This window comes from Rhea pennata, chromosome 15 (genome assembly GCF_028389875.1).
Source record: "Rhea pennata isolate bPtePen1 chromosome 15, bPtePen1.pri, whole genome shotgun sequence".
NCBI lineage: Eukaryota > Metazoa > Chordata > Aves > Rheiformes > Rheidae > Rhea > Rhea pennata.
Genome location: NC_084677.1, coordinates 11,272,426 through 11,287,751, shown reverse-complemented (window position 1 = coordinate 11,287,751; position 15,326 = coordinate 11,272,426). Strand labels below are relative to the sequence as shown.

The window sequence follows — 15,326 nt, the reverse complement described above, 5'->3', positions numbered from 1 at the left end:
AAAGCAAAATAAAAACAAAAAAAAGCAGCTGCAAGGAGAAGTTACAGTTACCAGTCTATAGAAATTGTATTTAAAATTGCTCTGTAAGAGCTGCTAAAGTATTTTACTCATTTATACACCTCCACCGCAGCTGGGAGCCTGGCTCCACAGCTCACCCAGCAGAGGAACCGAGGCAAAGCCGGGGGGGTAAAGCCCGAGGCAAGCAGGGCCGGGAGACCCCGACGAGCAGCCGCTCGGACTTAAGGAACTCGAAGCAGCAACGACTTTTAAACTGTTTTCTTCACTCCGTCGGGCGCCGCCACCTCGCTGCGCGCCCGCCCGCCCGCGCTTCCCTCAGGCGCGGAGGGTGGGGGGGGGGGCGCGGGGGGCGCCCCGGGGGCGTTGGAGGGCACCACCCGTCGCTCCTGCCCCAGCGCCTCACCGCTCCCGCCCGCGGCGGGGCACGAGACCGCGCAGCCCCTTCTAGGCCCGCGGCGGCGGCACCGCTGTGTTACCGCGTTGCCGCGGGAGACGGGGCGGAGCCCGCGCCGGGGGAGGGGGCGCTGGGGGGGGGGGGGGCGGCGCGTGCGCACAGCGCGCGGGAGGGCGGCGGCGGGTTCCAGTCAGCGCAGCCGGGGCGAGGCGCTTTAGTAGACAATTTATTTTGATAAACTTGCTCAATAACAAAAATACAAGTGAAGAAAATTATGTTCATTTTATACATTTTGTATTAACATTTGTTCGGAAATCATTAATTGAAAAATGTTCTAACCAATTAGAAAACAATTCTTAATAAAGGGCGGGGTGGGACGGGGTGGATGGGGAGGCTGTGGCCTCCCGGCAGGACAACCCATCTGCAGATACCATTTTCCTTCATTATTTTCATCCTTCACAAAGTTTTTAAAGGACAGCTTTCACTTTTTGGGGGGGCAAACAGTAATCTACAGTTGTGTTCTGAAGTGGTTACGTAACGGCTCTGAAACACAGGTATTACAGGTCGGAGGGCCCTAACCAGAGGACTAGGCTCAGGTGGTGTCGCACACTGCCAGCACGCTGGATAAAACGGGATCACTTGCCAGCAAGGTAACTGAAAACTGAACGTTAAACAATTATACGTTCAAGGAAGTATATCTGAGACAAACAGCTTCTGGGGGATTATTTCGGCTGAGTTCAGCTCAAGAATTTATACAGATAAATTAACTAGTTCTCTCCTTCTGCAGGTATTTCAAGATTCTGATCTTACATTGTGTTAGCCAAATAAACTATAAAACGTGCTCAAATAAATTATGACAAGATGTCAGACCTGGGGAATTTTAAAGCCAATGACTAAGAATTTCTAATGACACATGAAGTGAGCTGTCCTTCAAAAAATTATATATAATGGCTGGCAGAATCAGAAAAGATTTTGTAAACACTCAACATAAAATACGGGATTACCTTTGGAGAAAATTCATATGGAAACATTTGCTTTTCATGAACTGAAAAAGTCTACAGATGTTTAGGCATGTTCAGTACGAACTTCCTGTAGTTTAAACATTGTGCAAATAAAACCTATAAATAGTATTCAGCAGATTTTACAGTGATGCTCTTAGTTATGAAAAAAATGCACACAACTTTAAAACAAAAGTAACAGACATAAGTTTGAGAAATGATTGCACCATAAAACAGTGTTTTATATACAGTTTACAAGATATGATTTTCTGCTATAAATTAATACTGTACTATATAGTACTTAGTGACCTTATTAAAAGCAACTGTTGACAGCTGTCTCTTTTCATTTACAGGGTGTTCTTTTTAATGCAGATGGCTCTATCTATTTCTGGATTTAAAATGCTCAAATATTTAATCAAACAATCTGCTAATTAAATCTATGCTATCATTTAATAATTCATAGCAATAGCATTGGCAGATCAGATAAAGTTCCAGGCAGCCAGCCGGCCACAGACAGGCTCTGACATAAATGTATATATTTTTGATTAAATGATAATCCATTTAATCAAAGCCTAAATCCACTGTATATATGATGTTACTGTAACTGAAATTAGTAAACCTGGGGGGGAAATCTTAGCAGCTGAGAAACTCTCTCCCCCTCAAGCCTGTGTTCCAGTTAAAAAAATCTTCTAGAAGTATTTACAAGACTGACATTGCAAAAAAGAAGCAGCTCTATTTTTCATTGTAATTTATGATTTAAGTTTTAGTCAATATTGTACCTTAGGAAACACTAGTGATAATGCTGAAATTTTGAAACCCATCCTGCAACGGAACCAGGCATTTGATATTCATACACATCTCCATCAACATCACTGGGGATCAGACTACCCATGCAGATCAAGGCTTAAATTAGGAACCAAATCAAATTTAAACCAGTAATTCCATGTAGGAATCTGGCTATATTTACAGGTTAGAATACTTTAGAAAAACTTAGTTTTCTGTGAACATTTCCTTCCACCTGTGAGTGAACTGACTGGAAAAAAAGTCATTTATAGAGCATTCTAGTGACAAATTGCTTCAAAAATGTCAAAAGAGAAACATACTTAATTCAGCATTTTTTTCAATTAAAATACCTTGGTAGGAGAAGGGCAAGGAGAAGGAAGAGGCAGAGGCAGAGGCAGAGGACAGGGACCCATTAGGGTTTGAATGGCACACAGTTTAAAATAATTGTGCAAATAGTCTTCTTTTCAAACAATTAAGCTTATCTGGTAAGTGATTATTTTGGAAACAGCTAATTATATTTTAAAAACAACATCCTCATTCTTAAAGTACACTTTCACTTACATTTTAGAAAAATCTGAGTTTAGTACTGCAGTTCTAATAAGCTCAACAAGACAGCACGTGAAACAGACTCTTTTTTTTGATTTCATAATGTACTTCAGAATGGTAAACCATGTATTAACTGGGAAATAAAGAATGATACTGCAGACAACTTCCCAGGGACATTTACAATTTTTTTTCTTTCCGGAAGGTTAGACTGCGTAGCAAAGTATAACACCACCTATGGATCCAAAGGTTTGTTTTTGTGTGAAAAAATAAAGCTACTTTCAGTGAAGAATATTTACTCCGAATTTAGACAGTCCTTAAATCAATTTTTATAGTAACAATCTTAGTGAACAAGGCATGTAACAATTATAACAATTATATTGCTCAGTTTTTGTAAAGATGAATTAATGCTCACATGAAAATTAACTTCATCCATCTTTACAGTGGAATAGTGTTTGCAGTATTTGAACATTGCATTTTACATGTGCTAGACAAATGCTTATCTATGGAAAACTGCTGTGCTTGAACATGTATGAATGTTAATGTAACAAAGCAGTAGAAAAAGAGACTTTCTGTACAACAGTTGCTAATAATTTAAATAGTGTCAGTTTCCCAAAATTAAGATTTTAACTTTAAGGTATGACATGATCTCACCTTCTACCCTCATATACAAATAAATTACCATAAAAAGAATTTTAGCTTAACTTAAAATTGCACCTAGAAAGGCATGGGATCGTTTGTACCTATTACAAAAAACTGTTAAAATCAAGGGCTGCTACAAAGAATGAGGTAAACTGAAGACTCTCAGCTATGTGGCCTTCAGAGAAATGGCTTTTTTCTATTGAGTTCTAGTTTTGCACACCACAGTGTTTTGCTAGCAAAGCGTTCTGAGTTCTTTTCCAGGAACCATTTGTGTGTATATACATATACATATATACATATATATATATATATACACACACACACACATACACACACACTGTATACTGCATCAGCAAAATATATATATATTTATATATATATTTATATAAATATAAGGAAGAATTCCCCCTCTAAAATGTTCCTTAGTGTTTTTCTAGAGCTGATGGGGAAGAGGGATGTATGTCTTCTTGTTATTACACACATTTTAGAGAACATGTTTGATCTATTGGCTTCTTGGTGCAGTAATGCAAGATTGATCCATATTGGTGCCAAAGGCTTTGCTCATCAGAAGGAAGATGTAAAATACTAATCTCCTAAACAGCGAGGCCAGCCTCACTTGAATTCCTCTGCAACCCTCTGGTCTACCACAAAGTTCATAAATACTTTGAATTCCAAATCATTAGACATTAAAAACAGGAACAGTACAGTAACGTGGGGCCTTATGCTTCTCAGTGTAAAGCATTCTTCACTAGTTCCTATCACAGTGCAGACCTGACTGCATTAAATATGCTCAGGAGATTAGTCAATGTTGTCTGTATTTGGTTATGGAAAGGCTCTCCTTTTTTAATCCAAAGTGCATAGTGAGAACAAGTCAAAGCATTCCTCTTTTAAGTGTTTGATAGTCTGATTTAGGCATCAACTTGAGAATGCAACTTTGATGTCTTGCTCTTTTCCAACATAAAGTCCTGCAGTTCAGACATTCATCAGCCAGGTAAACAAACTTTGCCAGCAAATAGAAGTCCCACTATTGTAAAGAAAATGGATAAGACAAATAGTACATACGAAGACCCAACCACTGTGTTATTGGGTAGTTTATATGGTTGACCTCCAACTTCATTGATGTAAAATCCTATTGGAAATATTAGGGCTGCCATACAGAATAGAATCACTAGGGAAAAAAAAAAGAAAAAAATCAGTATTATATTAAAAGTCAAAATACTTACCAGTTTATAGTGCAGTACAGAAATGGAAGTCAACTATTTTGACCAACTTGAAGAGCTGAAATACTCCAGTGCCTAACTTGCTTAAAATGCTTGAGTAGTCTGTCTGTATCTTCCTTTTGAAAGATCCCATGTCTACTCCCACCAACAACTAAACCGCCTCCATTTTGATTATAATTTCAGTTCTATTCATTGTATCATGAACTGTCTTTACATAATGCAAATTTAGAGGATATACTTCTACCAGCACCCATAGGTCTAATCACAGAGTTCATTATTTCAGTGTCATTTTCCCCGAAAGTCAAGGTAAGAAACTAGCATTCAACATTGAAGAAACTCCTTTTCTGTTATCAAAGGGTTGTCTTCTTCCAAGTTGTCTTCTTTCCAGTTTGTCATTGCAGTTTCCTTTAGACTAAAATATACCATCATTTCCTTAAGTTACATGAATGTTTCCTTAATAAGATAGCCTTAAGATTTTTTTCACTGGAGTCCAAAGGAAGATTTCTGAATTAATTTAATCTAAGCATCTTAGTGGAAAATTTGAATGATTTGTGCTTGCAACTGATTCTTTGTGGAGACACAAAGAAACAAACCAGAATCCCTATTAAAGCCATTCATTAAGATTACATTATGGATTTCACAGGCCTTCAGATAATAGTGACCAACATTCATTGGAGCACATTTCAGGACTCCGCCCAGATCTAACAGAGAATCATAGAATGGTAAGGTTGGAAGATCATCTAGGAAGACCTCTGGAGATCATCTAGTCCAGCCCTCAGCATAGCCCATACGGGGATTGAACCTGCGACCCTAGCATTAGCAGCACCACGCTCTAACCAACTGATCTAAACCTGCCCCGCAAATATCCAGTATTGTAATCTGTCTCAGTTGACAATTTCAGTATTCCTGTAAGATACCTCTTGAATGCCTCTGTTTAATTTGAACCTGGCAATACATAGGACTCCATTGTCTTGGCCAAAAGAATGACTTCTAAATATGGCTTCTCTAAGAGGTAAGGCATTCTTCACGATAAAAAGGATTAGCTTTTGAACTGACTGCATATTCAGGAATGTACATTTTTTTATTCTATATTAGAATGACACAAAACTTTATCTGATTCTGGCAGTTAAGTCAATTATTAGTGCTTTATTCTTTTTTTCACTTCTACATATATTAACTTTATTTCAAACACTTATTATGAGTGGAGCATGGCTTCCCAATATCCATTCAACCAACAACCTAAATTATATTTGGAGGTCAGAGGCAGTGAATCTGCTCTATTCTCCCACCAAACTTACAAGTACACATACGACCATCTCCTAACATGATGTGCAGCTAACACTGAAATATACTTCAGTCCCCAAAGTCTACAAATAAACTTAACCATAGAAAAAGAAAATTCAAGCCAATCCACAATGTCCCTGCCTGAATATGGTGCATTGCATGCTAATTTATTTACTCAGCTAACACAAACTGCTGCTTATCATTTGTTAGTTAGGGGCAGAGGTGTTGTCCTTGTCTTCCATCTTGCTTCTCCACAACAACAGACAGAGCAAACTCCTGGGATGCTCTGTTCTCTACTTTAAGTCAAACTTCAACAAGCAACAGTAAAAACAGTGGCAACAGTAACTGCACAGGAACCAGGGATTAAGGTGATGGTTAAGTAGCACTGCAGATGCTTTTGTTTCCAAAACATCTAAAACAAATACCTAAAACAAATTCAGTAGCTTACCTGAGCTCTCAGCCCTTAACAGGACAAGGTCTCTCGTCTTTTCAAATGAGGAAATGATGGGCTGGAGCAGCCTCTAGTATTTTTAAATGTAATTTCTCTACCATTCTTCCTGGCTAAATATACATGCTCCAGTTTGTCTTGCTGGAGTGTTACATGCCAGTACTAACAGCATTTTTATGAATTTGATGTTTACCCATGACCAACTGTTTATCACATCTTTTTACACCTTAAGGCTTAAAGTTTACAATTTGCACGGTGCACGTCTAAGCTTTGAGGGTAAATACTCATGTTCTGTAAAAGAAAATAGTTACGGGCATGATGAATCTGAATTTTAAAAATGTCCAATGAGATTTGGGCATAAACAAAATAGACCAGTTTTTTAAATCATGATCCACATCATATAAGCCACTAGAGGGAGCTTGTACCTTGCTTTTAATATAACGGTACTAGCAAATTATTTTTAAAGTGGAAGAAAAGAGCTCATAAGGAAAAAATATCGGGCAACTGCAAGTAAATTCTCACTCAGTGCTATCTAACTAGGCTGCCTATTAAAGTAAAGCCAAGGAGCCAAAAACCAGATGTTAAATTTACATAATCTAGAAGTTTTTAATCACCATGATTATTGGTCCACCTAACTCCTTACTACAAAATATAATCCTTAAGGAATATTTCCCCCTTTTAAAGTATATATTATATAATCAATAAATGGCCTAGGTAAAGAGAGAATCCTTGGGTATGTGTTTGTTGAACAGATTGTGTGTGTAAGCACAGAAAGGTGCTGTACTTGAGTGGTCCAGAAGATGGTAGTTGATAATATACAATTAGAAACACAATGTTTAATTAGAACACTTTCAACAATATTCTGAGGATGAGTGACATTATCATAACTCATCATGTTTCTTATTACATCTAGTTTTTCTCTGAAGAGCACTCCAGGTATTTACAAAATTTCTATTATATTTTAACAATAATACACTTACAGGAAATAGGTTCAGGATTCTGAAAACACCATCTGCACTTTCGAGATTAAATCTGCTTTATTACCATCAAGAACTACACAGCTGGAAAAGCTTTGATGGCTTCACGCATATGTCAGAAGAACGTATCTTTGTTTGTCTCTGCTAAGCAACTGGTCTTTGTGGTGTGCAGTACATACACGTACCAATGCCACTAGATCTGAGACCTGCTATCAGCTCTGTACTGCCAGGTCAAGCGTGTGCAGTGTCTCCTTGTGTTCTCATCTGAGGACAGAAGGGTGCAGTTACCTCACCTCTCCCTCCATTAGCAACAAGAGAAAATTTGAATGAATTTTGCATGTGTGCAGAATGCTGATGTGCATACTCATTTCAAACAACATTTATTGCACATGTAACTGGCCAGCCCTTCTTTTCCAAATAGCAGCGCACATGTTCAGCTGTAAGGGCTTCCAGGCAATTTTCCTTTGTGTGATCTGAACTTGTAGTCTACAGAGATAGCAAATGAGAACCTGATTCACCAAAGTCTATGTCAGATTAGGAAGCCTGAACTACGGAAAAGTTTTGAGAAGACATTAAGAAAAGACTGAATGACAAATTAATTCAAAAAATAGAAACTAAAGAGAAAAAAATCCAAGACAGGAAGTGTTCGGCTAACTTAGCTTGTATTCTCTTAGAAGGAGACATGTTGGCTAGAGGATAGGAATTTCTTATATAAGCTGTAAACACAACTGTAAATCTCCATATCTGGTAGTATTAGTTTAGTGAATTGCCAGCAGCATCTCTAGCAATCTACAAGGAACCTTTCACTCAAGAGTACTCCTTATGATTTCAGATTCTTCCTTGGGTAGGAGAACTTGCGAAAAAAGGCAGCTGATGATTACAGTTTCTCTTAAGACAAATATTATGATCATCTCTAATCTGGTTCTGAATTGTGCTGTCAAAAAAAGAACAAGTTCCTTTAAATCGTTAGCATGACATTGTTTTGAGCATCCAATGACAGCAATTTCAAAGAATTCAGGATACAGCATATTAAAAGAAGGAAAAAGCTATAGTGTAGTCTTTAGGAGGGCTTGTGGTAGTACCTGCTGGCCTTTTTAGAGATGCATAACATAAAAACCAGCATCTGCTGCAAATCTTTCAATAATTCAAGAAGCATTTCATTCACTAGGGAACACCAGGGACAGATGTTTGCAGATAGCCAATATTAGTTAACAATGTGATTGTCCTGCCCCATTGCTACTTGTGTTCCCAAAATCAAGTCAGTTATATTCATGAACATTCAGATCCTCAGACAAAGGAAATAACTGAAATCTCTGATAACTGCTGGAAAGAAGGCAGAAATATTAAGTATTCTGTCCAGCATCTCCTCCCTTGATACATCTCAGAGGTACATCTACCCCAATGGTGGCAAAAACAGAAGTTCCTTTCTAGTTGAGCGGATAGTGGAGACCTGAATCTGTGTAAGACAGAAGCAAGTCTGGTGGGATATTCTGTGCATTCCTGCAATAGCTAAGATTGTTACAATATACGGAAAACCAGCGATGTGGCCGCCACAGATAATAAGCTCTGGACAGAGTTTTTAATTAGGGAACCTAACAGTATCTAGGAACAGACTGGGGGCAGGAGGGATTACAGTGTTTACGATTTCTCATAGATTCATCATATCCTATCTTCTAAAATAGTAAATTGCGTAACAATTACTCTGGAAAGAAAGTGTTTTAGAGAAATTGAAAGTTGGGCGAGCAAAAAAGAAGCAGTTTCGGAGATACCTGGAACAATACCAAAGCTGGGTACTTGTCTGCTATCAACTTATGTCACTATATCGCTATGTCAGAGCCTAGTTAGTGATGAAGCAGTATAGAAACTGAGATCGTAATAGGCCACTAACTCATACTTGTGCAGCAGGTAAATAATACCGTGCAATGAAATAACTGACTAGATCTTTGGCTGCTATCAACACATGAGCCACAGGCACAGCTCAGAGTTTGCAGTGCTTCTTTCTCGGAAGAAGAAGCACATAAAGACCCAAGCAGTACCAAGAATACCATGAATACCGAGAAGGAATCCATTCTTCATTACATTGTGCAAATTCCATGCTACGGTTAATGGGACTGAAACAGCAATGATAGCTTTGATGGCATCTATGGCCAAGGCAAAAATACCTGTCACATCAGTAGAAATACTCTCATACTTGAAAGACACTTTCCTATAGCAAAAGAAAGAAAACTGCATTTGCCTTTAGAAGATTTCTGTCACTCACAGTATGATCTGGAGGAGGGAAATACCTCTGCTCTCCACAAAGCCCTTTTACAGAGAAGCCAGAAAGACAAGTTTCCATGCAATAAAACCACCAATGGCTGTGGAAGGATACAAAAGGCGTGCTAGTAAATACTCTCTCAGATGCATCGCCTATATACAACAGAGGATTAACAGATCAAACTTGTGTCCTTCATGTGTCCGTTAGCTAAACAAGACTGACAGGATCACTCTCAGCAGTAACTGATTGTAGATGCATTGTTGAAATCCGGAGCCATCTACAAGATTATAAGCAAAAGTTCTACAAGAAATATAAGAGACTATAAAGTGCAGTTAATTTTTCTTAAGAAAACTACAAACCTTATTCTCAATATGATTAAGAAATATGATCTACCAAGGAGAGAAACTGTTATTTGCTGAGAAAAAAAAAAGTTCTGATTCATACTAGAGAGCTACTTGCTTGTGATCTTTGCTGGAAACAGAAAGAAAAGCTCTGCTAAATCAGTACTAGAAACAAAATCTGCTGAGTACAGAGGGACATGGGTGAAGACAGTCACTCAAAGACCTATGGATCCAATCCACAGCCATTATAACAGTAAGAAATGAAAAAGAAAACTGCAGATGTCACAGAAGCTGAGACAAGCTGCCTGGGTATTAAGTCACCACAATCCAAAGCAATGTCCAAACCCAACAATCTAATACTATCTTGATCTTTTAGGTGTAGCAGAAAATCTCCATCCTACCTTTGTTTCTCTTTGAAGGGGTGGTATAGGCATGCCAGAGCAATCAGCACTAGTTTATGACCTGGACTCTTCTTCCCTGAATTACCATACTGTGCTCTGTAAAGTGAGCAAAGGAACCAAGTGCTGAGGAATGTTTGCATGGTTGTACTTCACAGATATATATATTTGAAAAAAACATCAAATGGTCCCTAGGGGTCTTTCACAGGAATGTCATGAATCAAGACAAGGGAATCAACTAGCTTTTCTTTCCCTGTGTAATGGTGTTAGAACAACTACAGGGGTCTGCACTTCCAAGACCTTTCTCTTCTGCAAGGGAGGTCTTCATCCTCTTCCTCCAAAAAGAGGTATTTCAGACAGTCATCTAGGGGTAGGAGGAAACTTTCTCATGACTTCTCTGAACAGCATTCCTCTCCCTTGGACAGAAGGGCTCTTAGAGAGAATCTGGATACAAACTGACTCTATCCAGTGGGGTCAAATTCCATCAGGAACTGGGAAAGAGCAGCCTCTTACCAGGCTCTCCGTGCTGTTGTCAGAGCTGGAAGGAGAGGCCTGAGCAGGAAGATTTCTTTGCCCTTAGATAGTATGGTTTAAACTACACCCCCTTGCATTTGGAAAGAATGGAGTTGCAAGTCCCAGAGCTGCCTTTGACAAGCCCAGCAGATTTTACTGCCACCTAAGATAGCATGTCCTGTGTTTTGTTCAGAAATTTTGGTGAGAAGAATATTTGCTAGTAGCTGTACTGGCCTTTTGCGTCTTGAAATTGCCTGTGGAAGAGATATTATACAACTATGATGTTTTCCCTACCCTCTTCTAATGAGTTACATGATTTTATAATACAGCATTTTGCCATTTCACAGGAAGGACATGTTCATGGTATTTCAAGTTTATTCCACATGGCTCTGTGTTTCACTAACAGTAATCTACAAACAGATAATTAGGGTTGCCAACCAATGAATCATAGAAGTCACTCTCATCAACTGTTTGAAAAATAAGGAGCTCTGCCTTTCAGGCACTCTTCTTTCCCTAAAGTGACTTTTCTTAAATGTGATTTAAGCAATAAAATTTCCAATACTCATTGTTAACTGGACTACAACAGTTACAAACTCTTACATATTGGAGATAAATATCAAAGATGTTCAGTTTTGGAATTTCAACAATACAGTGATCGCATGTTAACAGAATTTGAATAATTCTAAGAGAACAAACAATATATTTCATTATTAAACATCTCATAACAAAAAGGCAAAAGCAACTGCTGAAATAAAGCAATGTCCTTCTATATCTAGACTTCTAGTAACGGACATGTTGGAAGCCTAAAGGAATGTAAAGGAAAAAGCAGCTTTAGGGCATCAGAATTTTTGCTGAGCCAACCATCACAGTTATAGAGAACTGAAGATGCAAGCATGTGATGATTTGAGATAATTTTTTTAAAAAGTAAAATATTTAAAGCCCAAAATACAAGCTGTGAATTAAGGAAAAAACCCTCAGTTAATTTCCTATGGTATCAACTGTTAATATATATTACTCGAATAAAAATCTCTTTCCCTTGGAGCTTTGAGTTCAGCTCACTGTAAGCATCTGAATTTTATATGGAATTCTGAGTTTAAACCTTCCCTGCACACATTAGATGTACATGAAATATGTACAGATAAACCAGGGCAACTGAAAAAGTTGGGGTGGAACATTCAGTAACACTTATGTCTGCTATTTTAATCATTCACTGGAAAATAAAAGTCAGTCACAATGGATTCTGCATTTCAATAGCTCCATTGTCTGCAAAAGCCACATTATCAATTTAATACGCCATGCAGCAAAGATGTCAGAAGGACGGCTTTGACTGTGCAAGTGTCTCAGTGTGCCTCTGTGGAAGCTGAGTGCTTTCTATGTTGTTGTCCCCTCCCCCAAAACAAGTTTAACTCTCATTCATATTAGATGTCATAGATTCCCATTAAACCAGATTTATGTCTGTGTAAACCACAAGCTTGCACTGCCTAGTTAGTGTTCATGCTACCTTTAGTGGTATGTCACAATTCAAACCGATTTAAAAGCTCTCAGGTTTTGAGTTTCTTCATGCTGGCATCCCCACTATTAATGCACCATTTCATTGTTGGGCTAAGCCTGTAGCACACACATACACATCAAGAAAAGGAAATTTGAAAATTATGCCCCTTACTCGTTGTAACAGTAGTCATAGGGTATGTTCCCTTTGCAGAAACACAGGGTTGCTAGAGGAGCCTCAGCCTTGGCCAGGAGGATTTATGATGGTGCTCACACAGAACAGAATCCAGGGAGGTAGAAAAACACTAATACTCCTCCTCTAGCTAAGGCACTGCTGCGGGTCACTTAGTGGAAGAAAAACTCTCAGTGCTATGAAGCAGAGCAGATGCTCTGCAGTGGGCAATCCTCTTGCATAGCCAATTAGGATGCAGATATTCCGAATAAAACATCCGTTGTGAGCATAAAGCAGGACTGAACCAGCATCAACCCTTCATGAGGTATTCATGAGACACCTCAAGGAGGGATGGATTTCAGAATGTAGTAAGTCTCAGATCCATCAACTGCTTCCGCTTTCTAGGGGAGAGATTTTTAAGTCATTCCATTCTTTTAGAAGTAATTACTGGATATATGGGAGTGGAGAGGGATGAAAGATTATCAGTGACATGCTTTATAACTGACCTCTTCTGTCTCTGCTCATTTTTTGGGGTCAATTAATGGCATTGCCCAAGGAAGGCAAAAGGGTCAGGGAATGTGAGGCTTTCCTTTCTCTCACCTTTGGCCCATGAACTGTTAATTTCTCTCAATTATCAGTCACTTAAGATATCAACCTCCTGAATGTTGAAGAATGTTATTTTTCTCTCAAATATGGTATTTAAAGAGAAAGAATGTGTTTTAGAAAAGAGACCTTCTACCACTGTTCCCTGACAAAGCTGTACAACAGCTTAATTTGCCCTTTGGTTGTGTTGTTCTGGACTCCACCAGTTCATCCTGCATACAGGTCAACTGTGTAGTTGAGGTCACTTACTTCCAGTGAATGCTATCCAGCGAGCATATTTAGTAGCTTCTCTTCGCCAGTGGGAAGCCACCAGCAAACCACATGTGACAGTTAGTGAAATGATTCCCATAATGATGAAAAATAACGTAGTGACCCACTCAGGAGGCAGCCGTGGAGGAATACAGGTCCTGTCACGTCCATGGATGGTTTGACACTGTCGCACAAGGCCGACTGTGAGAGCACCTGAAAATACATAGCAGAGAGGGAAATAAACTTTTGAAACCCTCTCTGAGGGGTGCTCAATGGCAAACCAAAACTTAGGATTGTCAAAAAATAGGGTATTCTTTCTCTGATCAGCCCCAATAGGCCTTTCAAACACAGAGGATAAGAGCAGCATGCTTGAAACAGGTATCTTCATGCTACAGAATCACAGAATAGTTGGGGTTGGATGGGACCTCTGGAGATTATCTGGTCCAATACCCTGCTCAACTAGCTAGAGCAGGTTGCCCAGGACTACATCCAGACGGCTTTTGAATATCTCCAAGGATGGAGATTCCATAGCTTCTCTGGGCAACCTTTTCCAATGTTCAACCACCCTTATAGTAAAGTGTTTTCTTACGTTCAAGTGGAATTTCCAGTGTTTCAGTTAGTGTCCATTGCCTCTTGTCCTGTCACTGTGCACCACTGAGAAGACTCTGGCATCATCCTCTTTACACCTCTTTACAGATACTTATAAACATTGATAAGGTTCCCCCAAGCCTTCTGTTCTCCAGGCTAAACAGTTCCAGCTCTCTCAATCCCTGTATGAGAGATATTCCAGTCCCTTAATCATCTTTGTGGCCCTCTCTGACATTGGTCCAATAAGCCTACAAGTCTTTCTTGTACTGGTGAGCCCAGAATTGGACACAGCATTCCAGGTATGGATTTCCTTCATGACACACTTGCACAAATTGAAGTGAGATGGTCACAAGCTGTACCTGCTTCCTGAATGGCATTCCAGGTCTAAACAGAGGGATAAATCTCTCCTATGAAGCCTGCCAGTATCAGCTAAAGTAGTAGCTGAGTTGTAGATTGGATCATTTCCCCATATGTGCAAGAAGAAACACTTTTATCATCTAACAAAAGCGCAGATGGGGGAAACTGAACTGAAAGAGCTGAAAGAGCCCTCCCAATGGATTGTAGCACCCTAAAATGTTTTTAATTGTCTAATGCCTTTTCCCCTTATCTGTAAGTACAGCTTTTTTTCCATAAAGCCCTGCAACAGAATTTGCATTTATATCACACTTTGGTTTTAGATACATTTTTCAAAAATATGCCTCTTGACAGAGTATTTAAGCATATTTCAATGCAAGAGCCTTAGGACAATTCAGTTTCTACACACACAAACTGGGATATCTACTTTACTAGTAGAAAAGGTTGCAGAAAAAGGGCAAGACTGTTACAGGAACCATAATATTTTGTCGCAGTGGTAGTTTACCAGAAAAGCCAACCAAAATAATTTTAAAATTACAATTCCAATAGCAAACTGGAAGGTAACTAATTGGCTGAATGTAAGACACATCACAATTTGCAAAATTCTGTAAGTGGCATAACATTAGATATTTCCTTTTAATCCAAACAGTTCTGATTTAAAATCCAATTTAGTGTTTTCAGGACTCTTAAATAAGCTTTTAGTGGACTTTAATAATGCAGTTACCTTCATTTGGAAAATTTTAGCACCAACTTAACATGCAAGATTAAAATTCATTTTTACAGTGTCTCTTAAATATTAAGTCCTGTATTTCTCAATTTTGTCCCCTCTTCTAAATCACTTTCTAAATAATCACAACTGCTCTTTATCTAAATTAGGAGTAAAAATCACGAGTGGATATTATTAAAGTGAATATCATGCTCCATAAATTACTGGAAATAAATATTCTTTTAGTTGAACTGTTTAAGATAGAGAGAGGGAAAACTTATTATAGTGAGCCTGGGAAATGGAGTCTTCTGAAGGGAGAAATAATTGTTATACTTTTTACCTTCTTTTTT

General features: G+C 38.7%; 1 protein-coding gene across 1 annotated transcript in view; it reads right to left on the bottom strand.

Moving 5' to 3' along the window:
* Nucleotides 1-4,176: 4,176 nt before the first annotated feature.
* The window catches only part of MOSMO (modulator of smoothened), a 31,571-nt gene continuing 20,421 nt past the window's right edge, over nucleotides 4,177-15,326 (bottom strand). Inside the window, exons 2-3 of the mRNA XM_062588555.1 lie at nucleotides 13,329-13,541; nucleotides 4,177-4,546 (exon numbers count right to left, since the gene is read on the bottom strand). Coding sequence (XP_062444539.1) covers nucleotides 4,362-4,546; nucleotides 13,329-13,541 — 398 coding nt within the window. The 3' untranslated portion in view covers nucleotides 4,177-4,361. The remainder of the gene's footprint in view (nucleotides 4,547-13,328; nucleotides 13,542-15,326) is intronic.